General features: G+C 36.0%; 1 protein-coding gene and 1 long non-coding RNA gene across 3 annotated transcripts in view; one reads left to right on the forward strand and one right to left on the reverse strand.

Annotated features, from left to right (window-relative positions):
* UNC13C (unc-13 homolog C) overlaps positions 1 to 24190 on the forward strand; it is a 632162-nt gene that overhangs the window by 512218 nt on the left and 95754 nt on the right. The window contains exons 20-23 of the mRNA XM_082388208.1: positions 3464 to 3560; positions 4213 to 4356; positions 12546 to 12623; positions 17494 to 17571. Of these exons, the coding sequence (XP_082244334.1) occupies positions 3464 to 3560; positions 4213 to 4356; positions 12546 to 12623; positions 17494 to 17571 (397 nt within the window). The remainder of the gene's footprint in view (positions 1 to 3463; positions 3561 to 4212; positions 4357 to 12545; positions 12624 to 17493; positions 17572 to 24190) is intronic.
* LOC309626858 overlaps positions 3124 to 24190 on the reverse strand; it is a 57969-nt gene continuing 36902 nt past the window's right edge. For both annotated transcript variants that reach the window (XR_014243449.1, XR_014243450.1), the window contains 2 exons: positions 12516 to 12604; positions 3124 to 3536 (listed from right to left, as the gene is read on the reverse strand). This is a non-coding gene — a long non-coding RNA (uncharacterized lncRNA). The remainder of the gene's footprint in view (positions 3537 to 12515; positions 12605 to 24190) is intronic.

A 24190-nucleotide genomic window follows, 5' to 3' on the forward strand; every position in this document is an offset into this window, starting at 1 on the left:
AAGGTCCTACTGTGTAGCACAGGGAACTATATTCAGTACCCTGTAACAAACCATAATGGGAAAGAATATGAAATAGAATATATATATATATATATATATATATATATATATATATATATATATATATATATATACATGAAACCATAACATACATAACTGACTCACTTTGCTATACACCAGGAACTAACACAGCATTGTAAATCAACTATACTTCAATTAAAATATTTCAAAAATAAAATTTAAAAATATATTTCATTTCTAAATTTGTATGTATCAAATGACATGTCAGCAAAATATATAAAGCAAAAATTGTCAGAAGTAAAATGAAAAATCAAATCTACAATTCTATTTGGAAATTATACATCTTTCAGAAACTGATTGAAGAATCAGACAAAAAACGTTATTAAGAAAAAAGACATTTCAACAACATGATATCTGTCCATCTATTTCTGGTCACCCAGAGTTTCCACAAATTTTCGTAGATATTATTTACACACATACACACACACACACACACACACTACCTATCTACAATTATAACCACCAATGAGAAAATACACATTGTTATCAGATGTACATGGTGCATTTACCAAAATAGACTATCTGATAGCAAGTATGATGAATTTTAAAAGATTGAAGCATATACTGTATGTTCTTGGACCACTGTGGAATTAAGCCAAAAATCTACTCCAAGAAGATAACTAGAAAGTCACCAGATAGGGAAATTAAGCAGATACTCTAGATCATTCATAAGTCAAAAAACAAATCACAGTGTAGATTACATGATATTTTTAACTAAGTGATAAAATATGGCATGTCAAAACTTGTGGATTACAGCTAAAACAGTAAACAGAGGAAGATTTATAGCTCTAGTTCTATAAAGAGAAAGGAAAAAAGGCTATGAAATCAGTAATATAAGTTATCAGAAGAAATGGTTAAAAGCCAGTCAAGTCAAGAGAAAGTAGAAAAAATAATCAACATGACCTGGAATAAAAATAAAGTAGAAAATTTAAGGAGAAATTAAAAAGCCAAGTGTGCTTTTGAGAAGACTATAAAAATCAAAAAAACCTTAGTAAGGCCAGTGAAAAAAGATATGTCACAAATTACCATTATCAGGAAAAGATGTCACTAAAGATGCTACAAAGATAAAAAATTATTAAGAGAGTATTTATGGTAGCACATTTAAAAGTTAGACAAAATGTACAAATTCCTTTAAAAAGAAAACTTATCAAGCTAGCGTAGGAAAAAAGATAAAATCTGAGCGGGTCTATAACTATTTTAAAATTTGAATCCTTAAATAAAAATCATGTCACAATTAAAACTCCAGGCCCAGATGGCTCCAAATGGAATTCTTCCAACTGTTTAAGAAAGAATATCAGCAATGTTACACAAACTGTTCCAGAGAAGGCAGGAATACTTCTCAAATCCTTTTTGAGGTCAGCATATCCTCACTACTAAAACCTATTGAGAACCTGACAAGTAAGAATAATTACAGGCCAATTTCTCTCTGACCATAGTTTAAAAAAATAAATGAAATATTAGCCAATAGAATTCAGTGGTCTATAAAAACAGTAATATCACATGACCATGGGGAATTTATTCCTGGAATATGAGATTAGTTAAACATTTTAAAAGCAATGAATGTAAATCACCACATTTAAATTATGAAGGAGAAAATCGCTACAATCATTACACTAAATATATAACAATAATTAGATAAAATAGAACATCAATTTGTTATAAAAATCTCTTATCAAGTTAGGAATAGAAGGGAACTCTCTTAATCTAATAAAAGACCCACCCTTCGAAAAAAACTGTACAAACCTTCTCATGGATAAAATTTTGAAAACTTCCCCTGAGATCAAGAATGACTGATTATATATATGTATAACTGAATCACTTTGCTATACAGTAGAAATTAACACAACATTGTAAATCAACTATACTTCAGTAAAATAAATTTTTAAAAAAAGAACGAGACCGATAGCTGATAACATCATTTTTATTTAACATTGTGCTAGAAGTCCTAGACAGTACAATAAGACAAGAAAGAGAAAAGTATAATGGTTGTAAAAGCATATAATGATGCTATCCATATGTGTATATGACATATTTATACACCTAGAGAATTCAAAAGAAAGTATAGGAAAACTAATAGAATCTAAAAAGTGAATGTAGTAAGTTCATTGTATTTCTGTGTGATAGCCACAGTTAGAAAATTACATATAAACAATACCGTTTGAATGGCATTAAAACTGTGATAAACACATGTGATGAAAGATGTGCGTGCCCTCTATTCAGGCAACTATAAAATATTACTGAGAGGATTACTTAAGATGAACTAAATAAAAATATACAATATTCCTAAAAAGATGCATTCTTGTAAAGGAGGTAGTTCTCCCCACATTGACATACAGATTCAAAGCAATCCCATAAGGAGTCCCGCAGCTATTTTTGTGCAGATTGACAAGTTCATCCAAAAATATGTAATACATAGAAATGCAAAGGGCTAAGACTAGCCATAGCGATCTTGAAGAGGAAGTAAAAAAGTTGGAGAACTGCACTATCAGTCATCAAGACTTATTCAAAAGTTAATTATTAATTGTATGGTGCTGTGTATGACAAATAGACCAATGAAACAAAATAGTCCAGAGACAAATCCACACATTGCCGTTACCTGATTTGCATGAAAGATGCCAACTCAAAGCAGTGGGGGAAAGGATGACCTTCTAAATAAATGGTGCTAGACAAGTGTACATTCATACGGAAAAAAGAACTTTGAAACTTAGACCATTCACAAAACCCACCTACTGGTGGATTGCAGATCACTAAAAGTTAAAGGTGAGCACCCAGGATCAGTTACAGGAGGTGAGTCGGTGTAGATGAAAGCCAGATGGTAAAGCCCTAAGAAATGAGAGAATGGCACAGTGGGGGACATAGCACACAAGATCTACATTTTACAGGATTTTGAATTGTAAAGGGAATTGTAGAGTGGGAATTGGGAACTAAGCATATTTGAGGCAGCATTGGAAGGGCCAAGAGAAAGGTAGAGATTGAAGGTAAAAGAGAAGGGGATATATATTATATATATATATATATATATATATATATATATATATATATATACACATACATACATACATACACACACACACATGTATATGGTACACTGCACAGCATGCAGGACCTTAGTTCCCCGATCAGGGATTGAACCCATGAACCTGTACCCCATGTAGTGGGAGCTCACTTGGACTCCTAACCACTGGACTGCCAAGGAATTTTGGGAAGAGGATATGTTTGAGAAGTGAAACTAAAGGTCTTCAAGGTAGCAGAACTAGAAAAAGAGAATGAAAAGAGATTTTTGGTCCTGAATTACTCTCAGATAAGAAAAGAGCAGTATTCACTGTTAATCATGTGCAAATGACATCGTTTATGGTATGCAATACTATTGATTTTTTTTCAGGTGGTTTGAACCTTTTGTCATGCAGTGGCTAGATGAAAATGAAGACGTGTCAATGGAGTTCCTTCATGGAGCCCTGGGAAGAGACAAAAAAGATGGAGTGAGTTTAAATGACTTTCAGGTTGCTTATTGTCAAGATGCATTTACACTGCTCACTTTTAAGCTAACGGAAATTGTTAGGCTTATTGCTATTAATTAAGTTTAATTTTAATCCTCTCATTACCAAAATATAATTAAAACACAATTTTAAATGCTGATAAGAACCCTAGGGAATCGCTTTTAAAAAAAAATCAATCACGCTTTTGCCCCAAGATTCTTTACTCCTTGAATTGGTCTGAATCTACAAGTTCAGTGGGCTTATACAAAGCTCCCCTGTTGTTCTGGAACCTTTCCAGGATTCCAGGATTAGGAACAGACACCCTCCCAATCCCTCTGGAGCAAATCAAATGTCTTGAGCCACAATCGGCTTGCTAAACCATCCTAATGCCTGTGGGGAATGAGAAATTGAAAGAACCAGTCCCTCAATTCAGTAATGGAGAAACCAATTAATAGCAACCTGCCCCATGATATTAGTTTTACTACACTTTCCAGAAAAGGAGATGGATGATTTTAAAATGAGCAAGCATTTTATTACTGGGAAATGAAAGTACATGATATAGGAGATTGAGCTGTTTTTGTGAAATAATGAAGATTCCTTCCACAGTCCCTCTAAAGTATGCTTATGAGGATGGTTTCACCTTCTCTCCCCTCAGTTCCAGCAGACATCTGATCACGCGCTGTTTTCTTCCTCTGTGGTTGATGTCTTTGCTCAGCTTAATCAGAGCTTTGAGATTATTAAGAAACTGGAATGCCCCAATCCTGAAGCATTATCTCACTTAATGAGAAGATTTGCAAAGGTAGGTTAAATGGAATGAATCCTTTCTTCACTGGGACTATGGCATGTTGTTATTTTCCTGCACAGAATTTGAAAAATGCTGTTGTTTTGTAACATTAGTCTTGTCTGACTACTACCCCAATTTAATTTTCTAATTCCAGTAAAAATAGGCTGTTTCAGGTTTGTCATCTGACTCTCTTTTTACCCTTCCTGTTTCCTAAGTATGGATTTATCATCTTAAAAAACCTATTTATTATTCACATGAATGACTCAGTCATTTGTAATTGATGAGACTACCATAGGTGGCCAAATTAATTTCTATTTCAGCTTTGTAGCTAAAAATAGATCTTGGAATTTCATATTCAAATCACAAGTATTTTTTTTTAATCAGGAGTACGATAAAAAGTATTTGAACTTGGAGTAATGAAAACTGAGTTCTAACTTCAAATCAGCCAATAACTGTAGTGTGAGTCTGAGCAGTTCCCTTGATTTTTTTTTTTAACATCTTTATTGGAGTATAATTGCTTTACAATGTTATGTTAGTTTCTGCTGTATAACAAAGTAAATTAGCTATACGTATACATATATCCCCATATCCTCTCCCTCTTGCTTCTCCCTCCCACCCTCCCTATCCCACCCCTCTAGGTGGTCACAATCAAGGTCGCAAAGTCACTTGATTTTTATGAGTTTAGTTTTCTTAGTTGGCAAGTTGATTTTGAGCAACCAGATTCCTCTGAAGACCTCTTCCTCCTCTTATTGTCTAAGAAGGCTTGCAAACTACTTTACTACTTTGCAAAAGTTTCTGGGTAAATATAAGAAATAAAAAATGCTGTCTCTGCCCTTCAAATCTTAAAAAAAAAAAAAAAATATATATATATATATATATATATATATATATATAATAAGACCACATGGCATGAACTAATTGGAAGATGGCATGAGGAGGGACACAATTCAATCTCAAGCACAGTAGAGTGCACAGTAAGTTGAGCGGAAGGAAAACTAATGAGAGCTGAAATACAGTTTCCCTGGGAAAACAGCGCTCATTCAGCCTAAAAAGGTGAAGTTAGAAAAGTATTTTAAGCCACGGGAACAGCAGGAACAAAGGGAAAGTAAAAGCTGAGCGTGACGTGAAGAGCAGGGAGAAACAATCCTCTGGCAAAAAAGAAGCAAAAAGGAAAAGAAAAGGAAAAAGAAAATCTGTTCTGGGAGAAGTAGTGGGGAATGTTAGGAGAGTGAGGATGGGTCCAGATCTTGAAGAGCTCTGCTTCCCAGGTTGAGAAGTTTATACTTAATCTTTTGAACAATTTAAGAAACAGTGAATATTTGGAGAGTTTGAATCACGGTAGTGATACGACAAATGTAGGGATTGTAGGGCAATGACCTACACACTCCTATGCCTGACGGCCCTAAGGATAAGCCTGGCTTCATGGGTTAGATGATGGCAGAGGTTTCAGCTGGCTGTTTATTTGACAAGGGCTTACTCTTTGCCTCACTTGCACAATTTACTAGCCACTTTAAGAGATGTAGTCATGAATAAGCACGATCTCCAACCTCAAAAAACCTATAATGAGATGGCCAAACCTATAAACAACTATGAAAAAGTCAAATGCTATAATCAGAGTGTCTCAGAGGTTGAAAAATGCCTAGTGTATATCTATATCTTTCTATCTATATAGATAGAGAGAGAGAGATAGAGATATAGTTATAGATCATGTTAAAAAATAAAGACATGCCAAAACTCAGTGAAATTGTATAATATTTAAGACGTATTAATTTGCTAGGACTGCCATAAATAAAATACCACAGAATGGTGGCCTAAACAGTAAAAATTAATTTTCTCACAGTTCTGGAAACTATAAATCCAAGATCAAGGTGTCAGCAGGTTTGTTTTCTTCTGAGGGCTCTCAGGGCTTCTTGCAGATGAGTATCTTCTTACTGTGTCCTCACACAGTCTTTCCTCTGTGTACCTACACCCCTAGTGTTTCTATGTGTGTCTAAATTTTCTCTTCTTATAAAGACACCAGTCATATTGGATTAGGGCTCTCACTAATGGCCTTATTTTAACTAACTCACTTTTTGAAAGGCCCTGTCTCCAAATACAGTCATACTCTGAGATATTTGGAGTTAGGGTTTCAACATATAAATTTTGAGGGACAAAATTCAGCCCCTAAAGGATGTATACATTTAACATGCCACTGCTTTCAACCACAGACACCAACACAAGAGTAGATTACTTCATTTGCGTTATCACAAAAAGTCTAAATTTGAGATCCTTTATGAATGGGAGGCTTGAGCCTGACCCTGTCATTGGCTCTGGCTCTTAGAAAAGTTTAAGCCTGGTTCACTGACAGGTGGATTAGGAAAGGGCTTCTCGTAGGAGGCAGCATCTTTATTAACTGTAGTAAGATAGTTTTGCTGAGGTAACAAGGAAACCAAGAAACTGTATGATTTAACACAACAAAGATTTACTTCCTGCTCATCCCACATCAGATACTGGTTGGGCAACCCTATGGGGGAGCCTTTGTCAAAAATAAACAAAGCCAGATACTAGTTAAAGTTGTAAGGACAGATTTTAATTAGCAATAAGTGAGTGCAGTGGGGAAGAGTCCAGACTGAACGAGAGTCAATTTTGATTTGTACAGGCGTCACTGGCTGTTTTAGAGGCAGAGTGTAGGAACAGGGAGGGCACAAGCAGGGGCTCAAAAAGCAGGAAGAGGGGGGTTGGTCCATGGGAAGCCCATCTGGGTTTGCTAACTGGTGCTTATCGAAGTTAGCCTCCTACCCTCCCCCAGAGGCTGGGAGACAGGGGTGTTGGCTGGAACAAGTGGCAAATCTTTTGGCAGCCTTGCGTTTTCTCAGGCAGGCACTTTCAGGGCATTGAGAATCATCCCAGGGGTGTGGCCTTGAGCTGTTAGAAACTATGCTACTGTTTTGTTCAAGTCTTTATAGGCCAAGGTTGAGGCTTAGTAGGGGAGAGGACTCGGAAGAACCTGGGTAGAGTTTGGTCAAGAGAGAATCTTTGTTGTCCTTCACCATTCTGTGACTCAGGAGTTCTAGCCTGAGAGGTCCCACTGAAGAAAGAGCATAGGATTCGTAGAGTGCTGTGCAACTGCAGTTGGAAAGTTAGACCCGCATTGTAAAGAGTCGTAAAGAACTGGCAAAGTGGCTGAACTTCTTTAGTAGAAAATGAGGAGCCAGTGAAGGCTTTTAGGCAGACAAGCTGTCAGCCTAAACTGTATTAAAATATTTATCTGCCATGAGATATTTTGAACTCCAGTCTTTATATCTGTTTACTAGGAAGACTAAAGTAACCTCGCACTTTTAAAGAGGGTAATAATAGCTAAAAATCATTTATTGAGACTTTCTTGGTAGCAGCTGATTCCAATTTCCTGTAATGGGGAAATCTGCAGTGAATTCTGCAGACTTATTCTAAAAAATGCCCAAAGTCTTTTCTTGACTAGCAGCTGTGTTTTGGGTGACTGACAAGAAAAGAATGAAACAGGGTCATTAGGGATAGTGTTTTTAAAACTGTGTTACATGCTATTCCTGGAACTCTGTAGTAGAAGCAGATTCAGATGAGAATTTCAGAATCTCAGAGTTAATATATTTAGTAACATACTGTCATAATTGCACATATTGCAAAAGTAACTAGAATTCACCCTCAGAGTAGTCAGGTAGCAGGTTATGTAAGGTGGAGACACGGAAGCACTGAGTAGGAGTAGCAGGAAAGCCGAACTGGGACTCTCTGAAGCAAGAAGAAAATAATTAGGTTCCATGTGTCACTGAGGAAATGTGAGCTTTTATTGGCACAGTACAATAACTTCAGTGAAGTAAAGCATTTTTAATCCATGGGCATTCAATACTAATCAGGTATTATCTCAAGGAGATGAATTATCACAAGGAATGAAAAACATTTTCTGAGAAAGTAGAAATAGGCAACCTTCATTGAAAAATAAATTCTATGTTATTAGAATTGAAAATCATAAAAATAAAAATAGGCCTTTGTAGTTAATATAATTAGCTATTTCACAGTAACTTTAGATTACTGGAGTTTGTTTTATTTCATCAGATGTGACCATCAGTCTTGAAAACCCTATCCTTCTTAGGATTGGGATCCTTGTATCAAAAGATACTGAAATCATATTATCCTTCTGGGACTTAGACTGATTTAAACCATCCCCTGGAGAGAAGACACATTAATGACATCTGCCAGCACTTTAGAGGACACTTTAGCTAGCATTGTGAAATGGATCTTAAAGGGATGATTCACTTTTTTTTTAATGGATCTTAAAGTAAGATGATTCACTCTTACTACGTAAGACTGAATAAGATATCAAACAAATGCTTCAAATTTCATAGCTGGTACATTTAGGAGCCGTGATGAGTGGTAAAATGGGCACATGAGCAGTGAAAATTCCTATGGCTGTATGGCTACTCTTGACAAGTATGGGTAGTTTAATTTAAAACCGAGAAATATGAAGTAATGGTATCTTCAGTACTACTTAAAAACAAATCAACAAATATTGACTTCTGGCTCCAAGTTGGCCATACTATGGTGAATGAGACCCACATACTCTTTGTTCTCTGGGAACATAATCCTAATTTTTAAAAATAATAATTATAATTCATTGAGTACCACTATGTGCTAATCATTTTATATATACAAGATATATATACATATCTCACCTCTTAAGAGATAGATACAATTATTTTTCCTTATTTTTCAAATGACAAAACAAGCTCAGAAACTTTATATAATTCAAACAAGACTAGAAATGGTATGAATGGAATGCTTTCAACCACCAAGCTATACTACCTTCACATTCCAGTGTCATCAGAAATCAATTAGTAACTTGGAGAGCAGAATCTCACCATTTATTTTTACTCTTTAGACCAAACCTAGGCATCTGTAGGGGATTCTATCTTATGTTGGATGTGTTAAAATACAGCGTATAAAGCACTGAAGTAACATTACTAATGTCACTTAACAAATACTGCAGTCTTCTTGTCCTCTGTGTTGCTCTAATACTGTAAAGCTCCATGCATAAAATGTGACTGCAAAGATGGATTTGGACCAGGGTTCTTGTCTTCCTGATTGTAAGAGTAATACCCCTAGATGTACCAACCAGTAGTACTGACAGGATATTTAGCCTACTTCTACTAGTGTGGCATTAGCTTAAGGGAGACCATAATGGCTTTGTTTGAGTAATTGATGGCCATCCCAGCTCAATAGTACCAGAAGCTGCAGGTCAAATCAGAGCAGATTGAAGCTGGGAGATACTTTAGTCATCCTATCTGATTCTTTAAATACAGCAGAATCCCTTGCTTCACTGCCACAATCCTATTAGAATTTCATCTTATTTAATTGGGGGCTTTTTCAATGGTAGTTCCTTTGCTGTATTCTTAAAAGTATTATCTACATCTCATGACTATCTCTTCATAAAAACTGTATTTTACCATAGAACATGATGCAAACTTCCCCTACTAGGCTATCTGTTGCCTCTCTCTTTCTCTCTATACTGTCCCCACTGCTGAAGCCCAACAGTCCACCAAAAAGAAAATCATGACCTAAGTTCACACACTCAGAAATCCTACCTTCCAGGCCTTCCTAGGTACCCCTTCCATCAACTGTTTCTCTCTGAAGAGTTATCTCCACCCTGCTGTACATTAGGTAGGACAATGGTTCTCAAACTTCAGCTTGCACCACTACCACCTGGAGGCTTGTTAAAACATAAATTGCTGGGACCCAACCCCAGAATTGCTGCCTCAGTAGATCTGGGACTGGATCAGGGAATTTAGATTTCCGCCAAGTTCCCAGGTGATGGTTATGATACTGTTGGAGACATGCCTAAAGTAGACATGTCTTAACTAACTACAGATGACCCTTGAACAACATGGGTTTCAACTATGGGGGTCCACAGTTTTTAAATAGTGAATACTACAGTCCTACATGATTTGTGGTTGGTTGAATTCGGAGATATGAAAGAACTACAGATATGGAAAGCTGACTATAAGTTATAAGTAGATTTTCCACTGTGCGGAAGGTCAGTGCCCCTAACCCCTTGGTTGTTCAAGGTTCAACTGTACTCACTAGTATTAATTAAAGAACTAATATCTAGTAGTGATTTTACTTTGTTGAATAAATTAGAATGAAATCAAGGTTGCCCCTGAAATGTACATGAACACTTTCATTCAGGTGTACTTTGTATAACTCACAAAGAAATGGATGTTGTTATAGCCAGTGTACTCACAACTCTTATGGGCAGAAGGCCTTAAACTACATCCTACATGGCTGAGCCCTTTTCCTTCAATGCACCCTATCCTGACTTGCTAACCACTGGCATTTGTAGGCTAGTGGATGCGAGATCGTGGGATCAGTTTCCTCCCAGCAGGAATTCAAGGGACTAGGTTTTTCCTATGAAGTAGAGGCAAGAATTAGACCATGGGAAGACCTTAAGAATAATCAGAAATGGATGTCTGGATTCCCCTGCCCAAACTAAATCTTGAACAAGTGATAGTCTGAGTTACAACAAGCTCCTAAAGTCAGGCTTCTGTTGGTTTTTGTTCTTGCAATATAGTGAAATGATTCCTGCAGTTTACACTGTCATAAGAACCTGTAAATTGAGAGTAGTGTTCACATGTATGAGTAAATCAGCACTCATTAGGTAAGTCCCAAAGTAATTTTCAACATTACATCTAAAATAAGTTTTGAACAGGTGCATTTGGAAGATACTTTAGGCTGATCCACCACCTATTTTCCTAGATTTATTGGTCTGCTGCTTGATAAGATGTTATATTTTCCAAGGCCAGTCTTCCATTTAAATTGATGCATATTATCACTTTACCTTGTACTTCCACAAACTATGGATTTTCTGTTATCCCTAATTTCCAGTTTCAGGTTTTCGTTGTGATTTTTAAAGTCTATAAAACGAGTTCATAGTCACATTTGGTGAATTCAGCTTTGTAAATTAAACATCTCTCCTTTAGCTTAAGTCCTTGGACTGTCTCCCCAAGTTGATTTTGAGCCACAAAGAAACTTCAGACAAATAAGTTACACAAAAAAGAAAATCTTTTTTGTCTTTGCTTTTCTATGGAAAGAGATGGTCTGTATCTACTGCTCTTGTTGCTTTCTCTCTTCTAAGAAAATCATGTCCACATTGGACTTATGATAATTCAAGCTCTGTAAGTAACAGCAGTAGGGTGCAAACTCATCAATATCTCTTTAAGTAGTTGAAATAAAATGTAACAAAGTTTGTTCATTTTCCCTTATTTTGCATAGTTAATGGAAGCAGAGCGCATCCTTAGGCTCAGAAAGAGTTATTAGATGGAGAAGGAAAATTTGGAATTAAGATGAAAAAGACAGAAAGAGGGGGAGGATTAGGCAATATTTTTAGCAAATATTGCACCAATAAATAACTTACTAATTAAAGGTAAATGTATTGAGATAGTGTGATGCAACAAAAGCTGAAGTTTAGGTCTTAAGAGGTGGTCTTTGTTATTAGTAAGGCTCCTTATCATAGAAAATTACTGAAAATATTCATTGCTAAGTGACATATATGGGAATGTTCTGACCCCCCTCTCATAATGAGTTATTTAATAACATTGCAGAAAGTTGAAAAAATAACCACCACAAGGAATTTTGTCATGGTAGGGGTGTGTGTGTGTGTGTGTGTGTGTGTGTGTGTGTGTGTGTGTGTGTGTGTGTGTGTGTTAGGGGTGGAGGGGGAGAGGATGGGAACTAGAAACCATGAGAGATGATGAAAGCATGAAGTGTTATTCATTCAGGAAAAGAAAAATCATTAGGGGGCATTAGGTAATAAGTATCCAAGCATAGAGGAGGTTACCACCAAACAGTATACCTTCTGAGTATTTAGATAAGTTAGAAATAAAGAATTTTGTGATTGAGCTGGTTGTATTAAAATGGAATGGATTCATGTGAAATATCTTCCAAATGTACTCAGAAATATTACAAATTGTCATCTAAATATAATAGTTTAATTGAGATCCTTCTTTTGGCAAGGGTGTAGATTTAATCACTACTTATGGCCTTTGTTCAGCTGAAAATGACATTTGAAAAGTTTTCCCAGTTAACATAACCTGGATTGTGTGTGTGTGTGTGTGTGTGTGTGTAGATAGATACATATATCTGTATATACATACATATAGGTCTCTACTTACCTGGATACATTTCACAATTTTTTTTCCTAGACCATCAATAAAGTTTTGCTTCAGTATGCTGCAATTGTATTGAGTGATTTCAGTTCATACTGTGATAAGGAAAATGTGGTAAGTAAAAATGTCTCTACTTTCAAGTATTCCTCAGTTGAGAACCACTTCTTCAAACTAATAAGTAAGCAAAGGAAGTTGTTTTCTTTCTGTTTTCATACAGGATGATAGAAAATAGGGATCTCAAGAAATTGTTCGAAAATTTCCTAGTAGTCCTGAACTGGTACAAAATAGAATTCAAAGGAAGGTTGAGAGCATCTCAATGCCAGCCAGCTTGTGGTTTTCCATGATGATAAGGAATAAGACTCATATAAAGAGCTGAAAACCCTCATCATTGTAAACACTGGAGCTGGGACCTAGGAGTTAAAAAGTGGTTTATTGTTAATACCAACTAGTGTAGTTTTGGCACCAATACCAAAATGAGTATAATTTAGCCTTTCAGTTTTCAAATAAATTGAAAAGGATGGTTAATGTAAGGAGTGATGCTAATTTATACTCTGAATTATTAACTTAGCCTTTTATTTTTTGGATGATTGAGAAAACATTGATAAAATCGAAGCCAGTATTGCAGCTTAACAAAAGGAAGAAAGAGAAGTAAGATAAACTAATTTAGAATATAATCAGTGTTATTTTATGGTAGAGGGTAAAATCTCTCTATTCACCATATATAATTTTAGGAGAAATCTGTCGGTAACATTATAGGATTTTTTTTTTTAAGCACTGAAAAAATATTTTAAAAGTCAGTACTAGATTTTTCAAGACAAAAATCAGGGTGTTTTTTTCTCCCTCAAAAAATCAGTTCCCACTATCAGGCAAGTCTTAAAGAGAATTCTTGCTGAAACCTCCTTGACCTCTTGCTGACAGCTCATTAAGATAAGTCAGTCCTAATGGTTCTTGAGGGTCCCAGAAGATGCTTCTTTTCCTTAAAGGAAAATGCTACCCAGAAATTTTACTGAAACTCCCAGTTATCTCAGCAGTGATTTCTAATTGCCATTGATTATAAATACTGTAATAGGCAAGATAGAGTATTTATTTATTGAAAGCATATAGCTACAATTAAATTTATAATACATTTGAAAAGTATTATATTGAAAATCAAGACAGTGACAGATAATTTCAGAAAAGATTCTGATTTACTAGGACAACCAAACTGAAGATTTTGAAAGGTGGCTATGAATTATCAAGGCTAATTCCTGTCATTCAGAAAGGAAAAGTAGCCTTAAAAGGCCCCTGCAAACTTCTACTTTATGTTTTAACATTTATAGTATATTTTATTTTTTAAAGGAGAAAAATTATAAATCAGCATTTATTGTATTATTCTCTGTATTTTTCCTTTATATTTTATACTTTTCAAAATCAAATTTTAAAAAAGTCATTGAAATATTATAGCACAAGAACTTACTTTTCCTTTCTCAATGCTTTTCTTTCCTAATTACTGATGTCTTGACCAGTCTTAGACTCTCATTCAAATGCCAAGTATCATTTTAGCTTTTCCATGAAAGGATATCAGTTAGCTGCCTAGTTTAAGCTTTCAGCTGAGATAAATTGAAGAAGTGCTTTTGTACATTTGTGTGTGTACATATCACTGTTGTTACAGATTTCTTTAAATATCAAGAACATTGAAACATTATTGTTTTTTTATTTTCTCTGTATATATATGACAATATTCCTATTTCATCTGCAAATTGCACTAGAAACTTTTAAAGAGAGACATCTTCTAAGAGACGACCATAACACTTGCTTTCCCAAGGGTCAGAATTATAGATGACAGTTAAAATATCTGTGACAGAATTTTTTTTTTCTTCTGTGACATTTTAAATTTGGAATGGGTCACAAGTTTGTTTTTTGTTTTGTTTAAACAATTTTTTTTTTTTTTTTTTGGCTGTGTTGGGTCTTCGTTTCTGTGCAAGGGCTTTCTCTAGTTGCAGCAAGCGGGAGCCACTCTTCATCGCGATGTGCAGGCCTCTCACTATCGCGGCCTCTCTTGCTGCAGAGCACAGGCTCCAGATGCACAGGCTCAGTAGTTGTGGCTCACAGGCCTAGTTGCTCCGCGGCATGTGGGATCTTCCCAGACCAGGGCTCGAACCCGTGTCCCCTGCGTTGGCAGGCAGATTCTCAACCACTGCGCCACCAGGGAAGCCAGGTCACAAGTTTTCAATCCATTCTTCCACACTCCACATTATAGCAAAGCAACATTATCTAAATCAGAAATGCTTGATTTATTTTTTAAATCTTTTTCAACTCAAAAACATAATTTGGTGGAATCTAAAAAAATACAACAAACTAGTGAATATAACCAAAACGAAGCCAACTCACAGATATAGAAAACAAACTAGTGGTTATGAGTGGGGAGAGGGAAGGGAGAAGGGGCAATATAGGGGTAGGGAATTAAGAGTTACAAACTATTATGTATAAAATAAGCTACAGGATATATTGTACAACATGGGGAATGTAGCCAATATTTTATAATAACTATAATAGAGAATAACCTTTTAAAATTGGGAATCACTATACTGTACATCTGTAACTTATATTGTCCATCAACTATACTTTGGTAAAAAAAATATATTTGGGTCATGTAGAAATGGCCATAGTCTGAACAAATCTAACTTTTATATTCATTATACTTTAGGTTCCTAACTTTGTTCCAGGTTTAGAGCAAATGCAATGCATTATGACATATTTAGGGGAAAAGCCAAAATATACAAAGATTAAAAATTAACTTCAAACATAGGTTATTTTTATCTAACTAAACTCATCAACAAATGATGCTTCTAAATTAGATTAATGTTCCCTTTACTGTGGGTATTTTTAGTTGTCTCTGCTTGTTTGTTTTTCATTTACTACTGAAGTCTTTAAAGTAAAAGCTGTTCCCCGATTAGGTTTAAGGTAGAGTTGTGTAATTCAATTCTCAGTACTGATTTGATAAATTGATTCAATAAAATTGAAATTTGAACATGTCAAGGTCAGGGGAAGCTTAATCAAAGAGGAAAGTCTCATATTTATTTTTATCTCCCTCTGGATAACTGCATCTCTTTTTTTATATGTAGCCTTACCTAGGTCAGTGGCAATCCATGCCAAGTGAGCCCAAGTGTCTTTGTTCCTTTGGCTTCTTAGTAGCTCTTTTCCATCGGAAATTATTATATTAAGAAGGCTTGGAGGTTGGTTTAATTTGTAAAGCTGGAACTAAAGTACTATTACATGTGTCAAAAGAGATAAGCTTGAATGCTAATATCAAATAATCGTAAATAAAAGAGACTACCCAGCTAACTTAGACCCATGAAAAGCAGGGTGATAACACCTTTACCCATGTAGTCTTCCTGCTTCTCATTGAGTCATGCTCTTCCTTAGTTCTTTTCCCTCTGCAATGAAAAAGAAAAAACCCCAATGGCCCTATACCCTCATGGAAAAAGCTCTGTTGGTTCAGTTTGTTGACATTGGGTCAAGATGCGGAAACCCTGAAAATCTGGTCATACATGCCACGGAAAGGATTGGGCCTGGATCCAGTGGTTCTCCATCACAGCTGGCAATCTGAATCATTTGTAGAACATTGTGGTTCAGCTTACTGAACAGAATCTATAGGAGATAAATCTCTGTGTTTAAAAAAAAGAAAATATTTAAGTGCCTGGAATTAAGAGAGTAGAAGTTCTAAATTGTTTTTGTAAATTGAAGTTAGGATGTGGTCACTTTAAGAGTCAAATAGAAAGTTTTTCAAAGGTCAGTAATGTGGTTAAAATAATAATAAAATCTTTCCACTGATGGGCACTCACACCTCTCTGATGTCCTGGAAGTCCTTTGCAGGCCTCTCTCTCTGATTCATTATTGGCTCATTTCCCAGCACCTTGGAAGGCATATCCATTTTCCTTTCTTTCACTCTTTTCTTCCCTTGATATGCTGGCTTTTCAGAATCAGTATGTAGCAAATATTAAATTATTCCATAACTATTCTCAATTCCATTATAAATTAATTTCTACTATGCTGAGGACACATCTAGTCCTGTCAGAAAGCTTTACATCTTTATGTGATTGTTATATTTCTGCCTCCTTGGAAACAACTCAAGGAACATTTTTAAAGCATGTATTATGTGTAAGGCTCTGTGCAGTACTCTGTAAGAAAAAGCAGAAAAAGACACAGAGGCACATACAGTGCATTTAAGGTCAGCTGGCAAGACAGTCAAAAGCAACTCAAACGTGAAGTTAAATAAAACAAATGTCAAGTGAGTGACAAAAAAGATACAATCTGGGAAAACAAAGGCCCTAACCTGAATGATGGATATGACTGAAATAGGTGAAGAAGTTCAAGTGAAGGGCCTACATGCTCAGCCGAGCCACAGAGTCTGGAAAGCACAGGTGTTGGGGAGGTGGGAAGCAAGCCTCTTGGAGTTGAGAGTTCATCATAATACAGCAGAGGGAGAGGAGAAGAAAAGCATGGTTTGGAGCTGTATAACTAAGGGCCTTGAATACCAAGGGGTGGCCTTTATCGATAGCCAGAATTTATTAACATTTTTTTGGGGTATTTTTTTTTTTTTTTTTTTGCATTTCTGAAATTCAGATCGTGTTTTAGCTTTTGAAACAGTGAAATAATAGAATAGTTTAAACTAGTTTGTTTTTCTTAAAGTAAATCTTTAAAACACTAAACTGAATTTGGTTATTTTTGAAGTACAAAATGCCACAATGCTAAGAATAAAATAAACTCTAGTAATAGGTCTCCAACGGTTTATTGTCTAAGTATATTATTAAATTTCATTCCCCAAAGTGGTCATATTTTCTCTCTTCTATTGTTAACTGTTAAAAAGTATAATCTTAAAATAGCATAATTATTCTATTTGCCAAATAGAATTGAACTTAAGTGATAGTTGTATACTATCACACTGAAGGTAAACTCACTCAATAATTTAATGTATTTTTTGTTTTGTTTGCTTTATTTAAAGCCCTGTATATTGATGAACAATATTCAACAATTGCGGGTTCAGCTGGAAAAAATGTTTGAGTCCATGGGAGGAAAAGAGGTGGGTATGTTTTTATGCCTGCATTTGCCAAATATCTCAGAGATCATTAGCAGCGTATCTCTTTGCTATGGAGAGTGACATAATCAAGTTTTTACATGGCTTAGCTAAAGAACAGGAAATGCTAACAATCTAAAATACCATTAACAGCTAAGGTGATCATTACTCCGCAACAGAATACTTCAGTAAATACATCAGAAGTGTGAATAGGAGGAGGGAGATGGTCAATAGCCTTTTGTAATGTGTATATATAGTCATATATACACTATTAAATATATTTTTGTATATGCTAATGATATGTAAAGTTTCACAGTTGCAGATGTCTTTTACCATACTGCACAATGTCGACTTGATATCAATTTTCTTCTGCAGTGTGCTTTGTGGCACTACTGGTTCTTGATGTATCGCTGGTTTATTTTTCACATCTCAAAAATCTGTCAAAACTGTGTTGTGTAGTGTCTGTAATGTGTTGTGTCCTTGTCTAACATCTCTGACCTGCAATTCATGAGCAGAAAAAGGAAAGAGAAAGATTCTTTTATGAGGTTTGTGATAGTAAGCGTCTTATGACTGTTTCCCCTCCAAACTCAAAGACGATTGCACTTCCTACTTGTTCTCATTTGCTTGTTTGGATCAGGAAGACTGTGAAATACTAACTGGGCACCTGCCTTGAGCTGCCGCAGTATTTCACAAACTGACATGCGCATCTGGGGAATTGAGGACTGGAGACAGTGCTGCAAGGGAAGGTCATGCAGCTGTCATTCTCCCACCGCCACCCCCTCCGTAAAACAATCCCAAGGGTGGCTAGGCTGAAGGGATATTTCTGTTTAAGGTTTTATTTACACTGTTCCTAATTATTGTGGTAAGTACGCAAGACGTATGTAAAGCTAGGTTCGATTTCAAAGCCAAGATCCCATTCATTTCTAAACTGAGAAGGCTGAAAACGCTTCTTTTAAGATGGGACCTCTTCACACATGATGGTTCTTTTAACCCAAGAGACATTTATACATTTTCCCCCCGATGTCTTTTTTATTATTCTCAAGTCTCAGTCTTTTGAAAAATGAACTTGCTATTTAGCATCCTACAAATGAGAAGCACCAGGATACATGGGTGAAGGTGCAAAATTTCAAAAATGAACTTTTCTGAACTGTGCTGCTGTTGCTGTCTCCGTCTAGTTTGTATGAAATAAGGCTTCATTCCCCAAACTGCATTAATGGGTTTTGCACAGTTTGAGGGCGTCCATCTCATTTTTAGAATTCTTTTGCTGAATTAGGTAAGCACAAGCAATTGGAGATCATAACTGGAGATTCCCTTTTTAATTTTAGTGATGTTTTATATTCAGACTTTAAGGCCACTTACTGTCTTGAAAAGTAGTGAAGAAATTACTGATTTCTTGTGGGAAATTCTATCTCCTTTTAGTGAACTTTAAAGACCACAAACCATTTGAAGATAGAGTTGTATTTGAAATGCCACATTTCCAGAAATGTCTCCTAATGCTACTACTATGTCATTACGATTTTGTGGTTGAACTCTAATGTGAGTGATATATTGCTGAGTTGAGTGTTAACCAAATTATGCCTGTATTTAAAGGAAACTGTGTGGGCCAAGCCACCTGCTAACCAAAAAAGCTATGGGGTGGTTTGTTCACCAACCAAAATTGACTGCTTGTTTCAGATAAAATTGCCAGTTTGAAATGTACAGGTTTTCTCATGATAAATTGAGCTGCAAACCTATGGCTACATCACAGAACTCTTCTTTACTGGAGAAAATGATGGAAGATGTGCTGAGCTGGATGCCTTCTCCCTTTATAACTCTTTCCATGCCAATTGCTAATTTAAACTCCTCATACATAATTTCAAGGGAAAATCAATTAAACAAATGAAACGAATGTCTAGCTTCTCAAGATGGAATTTGTTAGAGGGACAGCATTGACCCTAGCTCCTTTCTTTTCCTACATTTAAATATTTTTTTTCCTCCCCTCCCTCTCTTTACCCTCTTTTTATGTTCTCCTGTCTCCCTTTCTATGCTGTTTCTTTTCTCTTATTCTTTTCCATTTTCATCTTGTCTTTTGTAGCTAAGAAAAAGCTTTAGGCAGGCCCTGTCAGTACTACATAGGGATTGAAGAAATGTCAGGAAGGAGCTTGACTTAAACCCAAGTCTGAGTGTAACAGGCCGCCTCCCAAACGGAAATAATCTTTATTAATACAGAATGATGTTAGAGCTGCTGATTGCTACACTCAGCCTCCAGAATCTCAATATAATAGGCAGAGCCCATCCATTGTAGTTATCTATATGGCAGTATTTAAATAGGTTCCTTAACTTGGGCCTTTCATAAAGATGAAAAAGGATTTTACTGAGAAAGACAAATTCACTCTTTGATAGGAAAAGTATATACAGAACTTAATATGAACATGTTCAGTGGTCTTTAATGGTAATACAATGTGTTTGTACTATTACCAATTCCCAGTTGTTTCCTCACAGTGGAACTAGTTATAAAACCTTGACTGCTATTGCTAAGGAAAATTTTCTAAACTAGATTTTATCCTTCTTTTAGTAGTTTCTTATTATTTTGTGCCCCGCCATCAGTGCTAGGATGTGCACTTCTTGCTACAGAAACCTAATTAGCAAATGATAGCTTGTGCATATGCTCAAAATAGTTTTTGATGCCATGCGTCCATTAGATGGCTTCTTACAATAACGTGGCTGGCCTTTCAGACCATCTGCAAAGTGCTGGCCGCTTGCAGGCCTGGTTGCATGATGCTGCAGCTCTCTGCTGCTTTGACCCAACCACTGTTGGGGCAACTGCTGTTTCTTTGCAGGATCAATCTCTTTTCCCTCTGGAAACAGAAAGAGTGTTTAAAACCTTTTTTTATTCTCTCTCTGTGTGGAGTCCAAGATGGAAACATTGCCTAACGCTGTGACAGTCTTGGGGGTGATGCCGTTGACAGTAGCTCCAAAAACAGCCACTTACTTGAGTAGTCCCTGTCAAATGCACACACGGTAGCCTGTGGGCCCTGTAGGCACATTCTTTACCAATGCCCTATTTAGAAAAAAGAATCAAAAGAGAAAAGCAAACCACTATATTTCTTCTCCTATAGTCTCTTTCCAACACATTTCCCTGCGTACAAATTAAGAGCATGTTTTAGCTTAACAACTCTCTGATTATTCTAGAAAATAAGAATAAAAAAAAGTCACAAACTATGAAGCAAAAGTAGCCTTTAGGAATGAGGTCCAGGGTCTGTTTTTTAAAGAGCATCCTGGTGATTTTTTATGTTCATACAGTTTTAGGAATCACTATAGTAAAACAGAAAAAATAACCAAACTGTGCTATGGACTGACTTGAGCTAGAAGTTAAATTATTTATAGCACAGTTCCCAGATGGTATTACTTGTCACTCTGTAACATAGTAACAGCAAAACAATCATCAGAATGCTAGGTAATAATTTTCATGTATTGGTTAATGATTGTTTTATCATCCTATAATAGCTCAAAAGTAAAACAGATATATTTTGGTTTATATCATTTTAATAGCTTGATTATTTCATGAGTATAACTCGCACATATCAACTGTAAATAAATACTTAGTCTATATTCATTTTTTCATAAAAACATTGCTACAGTCTACAGAAGGGACTTTGTTGTAGTTGCTTGATCTGCAATCTAATTTTTACAAGTACATGAAAAAGAAAATCAGATAATCGAAAATTTACTTTCTTTTCAGAAAGTCATAAGATATTGGTTATGAACTTGCGTTGTAGTGATTGACTTAGAAGACTTATGACTGTGCTGTGTAAGCAGAGCATGCACTGCTCCTTCACAATATTGGGATGGTAAAATCATCTTGAATGGTAGAATCTATAGTTATCCATAGGCCCGCTATTCTACTGACTGTGCTTCAAATTCTAGAGGTTAGCCATTATTAAGACATTTGGGGGAAATGGGAAGGGGGGATATTTTCTTAGCTAAAATTTCTCATTCTGCTGACCACAAAACAGACGAAGCAGATATAATAGTAACGTTATTTTTATTGATATGTCCCAGAAGGATTGAATCTCTTGACTCATTGCACCTTGTAAACTTTCCTGAACAGGATCGGGAATCAGGAACATAACCCTACCTATCCTAAAAATGTACATATTTTAATGAGCAACTTAATTATCTTTTGTTTCAGAGATGCATAGTATATTGCTTTTTATTTTTTAATGATGAATTTGATGTGTCAATTAGAAACTGAATCTGACTGCCCAAAAATGCATGCATGTAGCTGATTGAAATTCACTGTAAAACTTACTAGCCATACAGGCTCGGTCTTCAGCTAAGCAACCTCTGACCAGAGAGGACAGAAATTAACTTCTGTCATATTTTACTTAGCAATACGCTTTCAACATTATAATTTCTGGGCTACAGGGGTTGAAGATCCCTGCTTTAAGGGTATTAATACTTCATGCCGGTAGTTTCTGAACTTTAGCAGGTATGAGAACCACCTGGAGAGCTGATTACGACACACATTGCTGAACTCCATCCTGGACTATTCAGCTCAGTAGGTCTGAGGTTGGGCCGCATGAGTTGCGTTTCTAACAAATTCCCATGTGGTACTGATGCTACTGGTCAGGAGATGATGTTGTGAGAATTATTGTTCTTTGCTTTTAGGATAGCAACCAGGTAATTGGGAAATGGCCCAGAATACCCCTTTGCCTTACCTGTGCTTGACTCCTAATCCACCTACTTAATGTGTTTTGAATCTTGAGAGCACATCGGATTTAATGTGTTTGAATGGACCTTGAGACAGCATGCAATAGACAGGGAAGCATTTGGATTAAAGAATATAATAATCCCAAAATATAGGTGGCTAATTTGCAGTCTTATACAAATATCCAGCATTTTTAAAACTCTGGAATTTTATACTTGCATTTTTATCTATAATCTTATTAAAAGAGGTGTAATAGTTGTAAAGAAGCTAAAAGCTTTATGTTCAGGTTTCTGATCTGTCTCAACTTTTCTCAATGTAAATAGAGATATAACTCACTAGTTAATACATTAATGAGAAGCCATCTGTGATTTCTATCTCTTTTTCAGAAATACAAAATGAATTACAAAATAAAATAATTAAAGTAGGTATTAGATGTCATTAGATAGTAGACTTTTAACTAGTCATAGTATGTCTTCCTTTTAGTTATAAAATATTTCCTAAAGCAATTTGCAAAATTCTTCCCATTTAATTGAAGTGTCTACTGGTGCCTACTTATATTTTCTATTGGGGGGCAGGTGTTGATACAGGGAATAGAAAAAAATTTTAATGAATGCTCTAGTCCTCAGGGAGCTAATAAGAAGGAGTAAGGAGGCCTTATAAAATAACAGTTAGAGCAGAGTTCCCTTTTGGGCCCTGTGAAAGAGATATTTAGAAGCCAAATGCTCCCTGTCCTGCCTGGACAACTTTACACACCTCTTGCCCTCGGTGCTGACTACCCCAAGAAAAACAGAGACTAGAGCTTGCTGCGCATGAAGACAGAATTTACTCCTTCCTTCATTCATTCAACAAATTATTGATTTGCTGAGCACCTATGATGAGCTGTAAATTTTACTAGACACCAGAGTTACAATGATTACTAGCATGCAGACCCCATCCTCAAAGAACTTTGAATGTATGAGGGAAGTCAGAACAATTAAAGAGGTAAGGTTTGTTGTGACAATCCCCCCCATGACAATTTCTAAACTTCACAATACCTTTCAAATGAGAGTTGTAATTGTTATATCTTATCCCGCAATAATTCAAAGAATCAGCTCAAACCTCTAGCCTCTTATTGTGTAAATAAAGCCCAAAGGTGAGATGTATTTGGCTGAACTCAGTAAAAGTAAGCAGTTATTTCTAGTTTCATGGCAGCACATAACAAAGAGGACTGAATGCTTGAAATTTTAAGTGCTGGCCCTCTATTTTGGCAGCATGAAGATACTGCCTGATTTCTTTTTCCTCCTAACCATCTCTGCAACTAGAGTTAATAAGTTGGACTTAATCAAAAATTAAGGGAATAATGAGGACCAAAAGGGCAAATCGCATTGAGGCGATTTAATAAATATGATTAAGGATCTAGCACTACTACCACATAAAGTTCAGCTAACTGCTAAGATGGTGATATTAAGAAAAGGTGCTCCCTTGGAGGCTGAGAGGTTTCTGGGCGGCTGATGCATGTCAAAATGAAATTCAAACCCAGGGAGGTGCTGCTTGTTAACGTCATTCCCCAGAGCATTCCCCAGAGATCATAGGGTCACTCCCGTACTACCAAGCATCTTTTTTTAAAATTAATTAATTAATTTATTTTTTAACATCTTTATTGGAGTATAATTGCTTTACAATGGTGTGCTAGTCTCTGTTTATAACAAAGTGAATCAGCTATACATATACATATATCCCCATATCTCCTTTTTCTTGTGTCTCCCTCCCACCCTCCCTATCCCACCCAGCTAGGTGGTCACAAAACACCGAGCTGATCTCCCTGTGCTATGCGGCTGCTTCACACTAGCTGTTTTATATTTGGTAGTATATATAAGTCCATGCCACTCTCTCACTTCGTCCTAGCTTACCCTTCCCCCTCCCCATGTCCTCAAGTCCATTCTCTACATCTGCGTG

This window comes from Balaenoptera borealis, assembly GCF_965194805.1.
Source record: "Balaenoptera borealis genome assembly, chromosome: 3".
Taxonomy (NCBI): domain Eukaryota; kingdom Metazoa; phylum Chordata; class Mammalia; order Artiodactyla; family Balaenopteridae; genus Balaenoptera; species Balaenoptera borealis.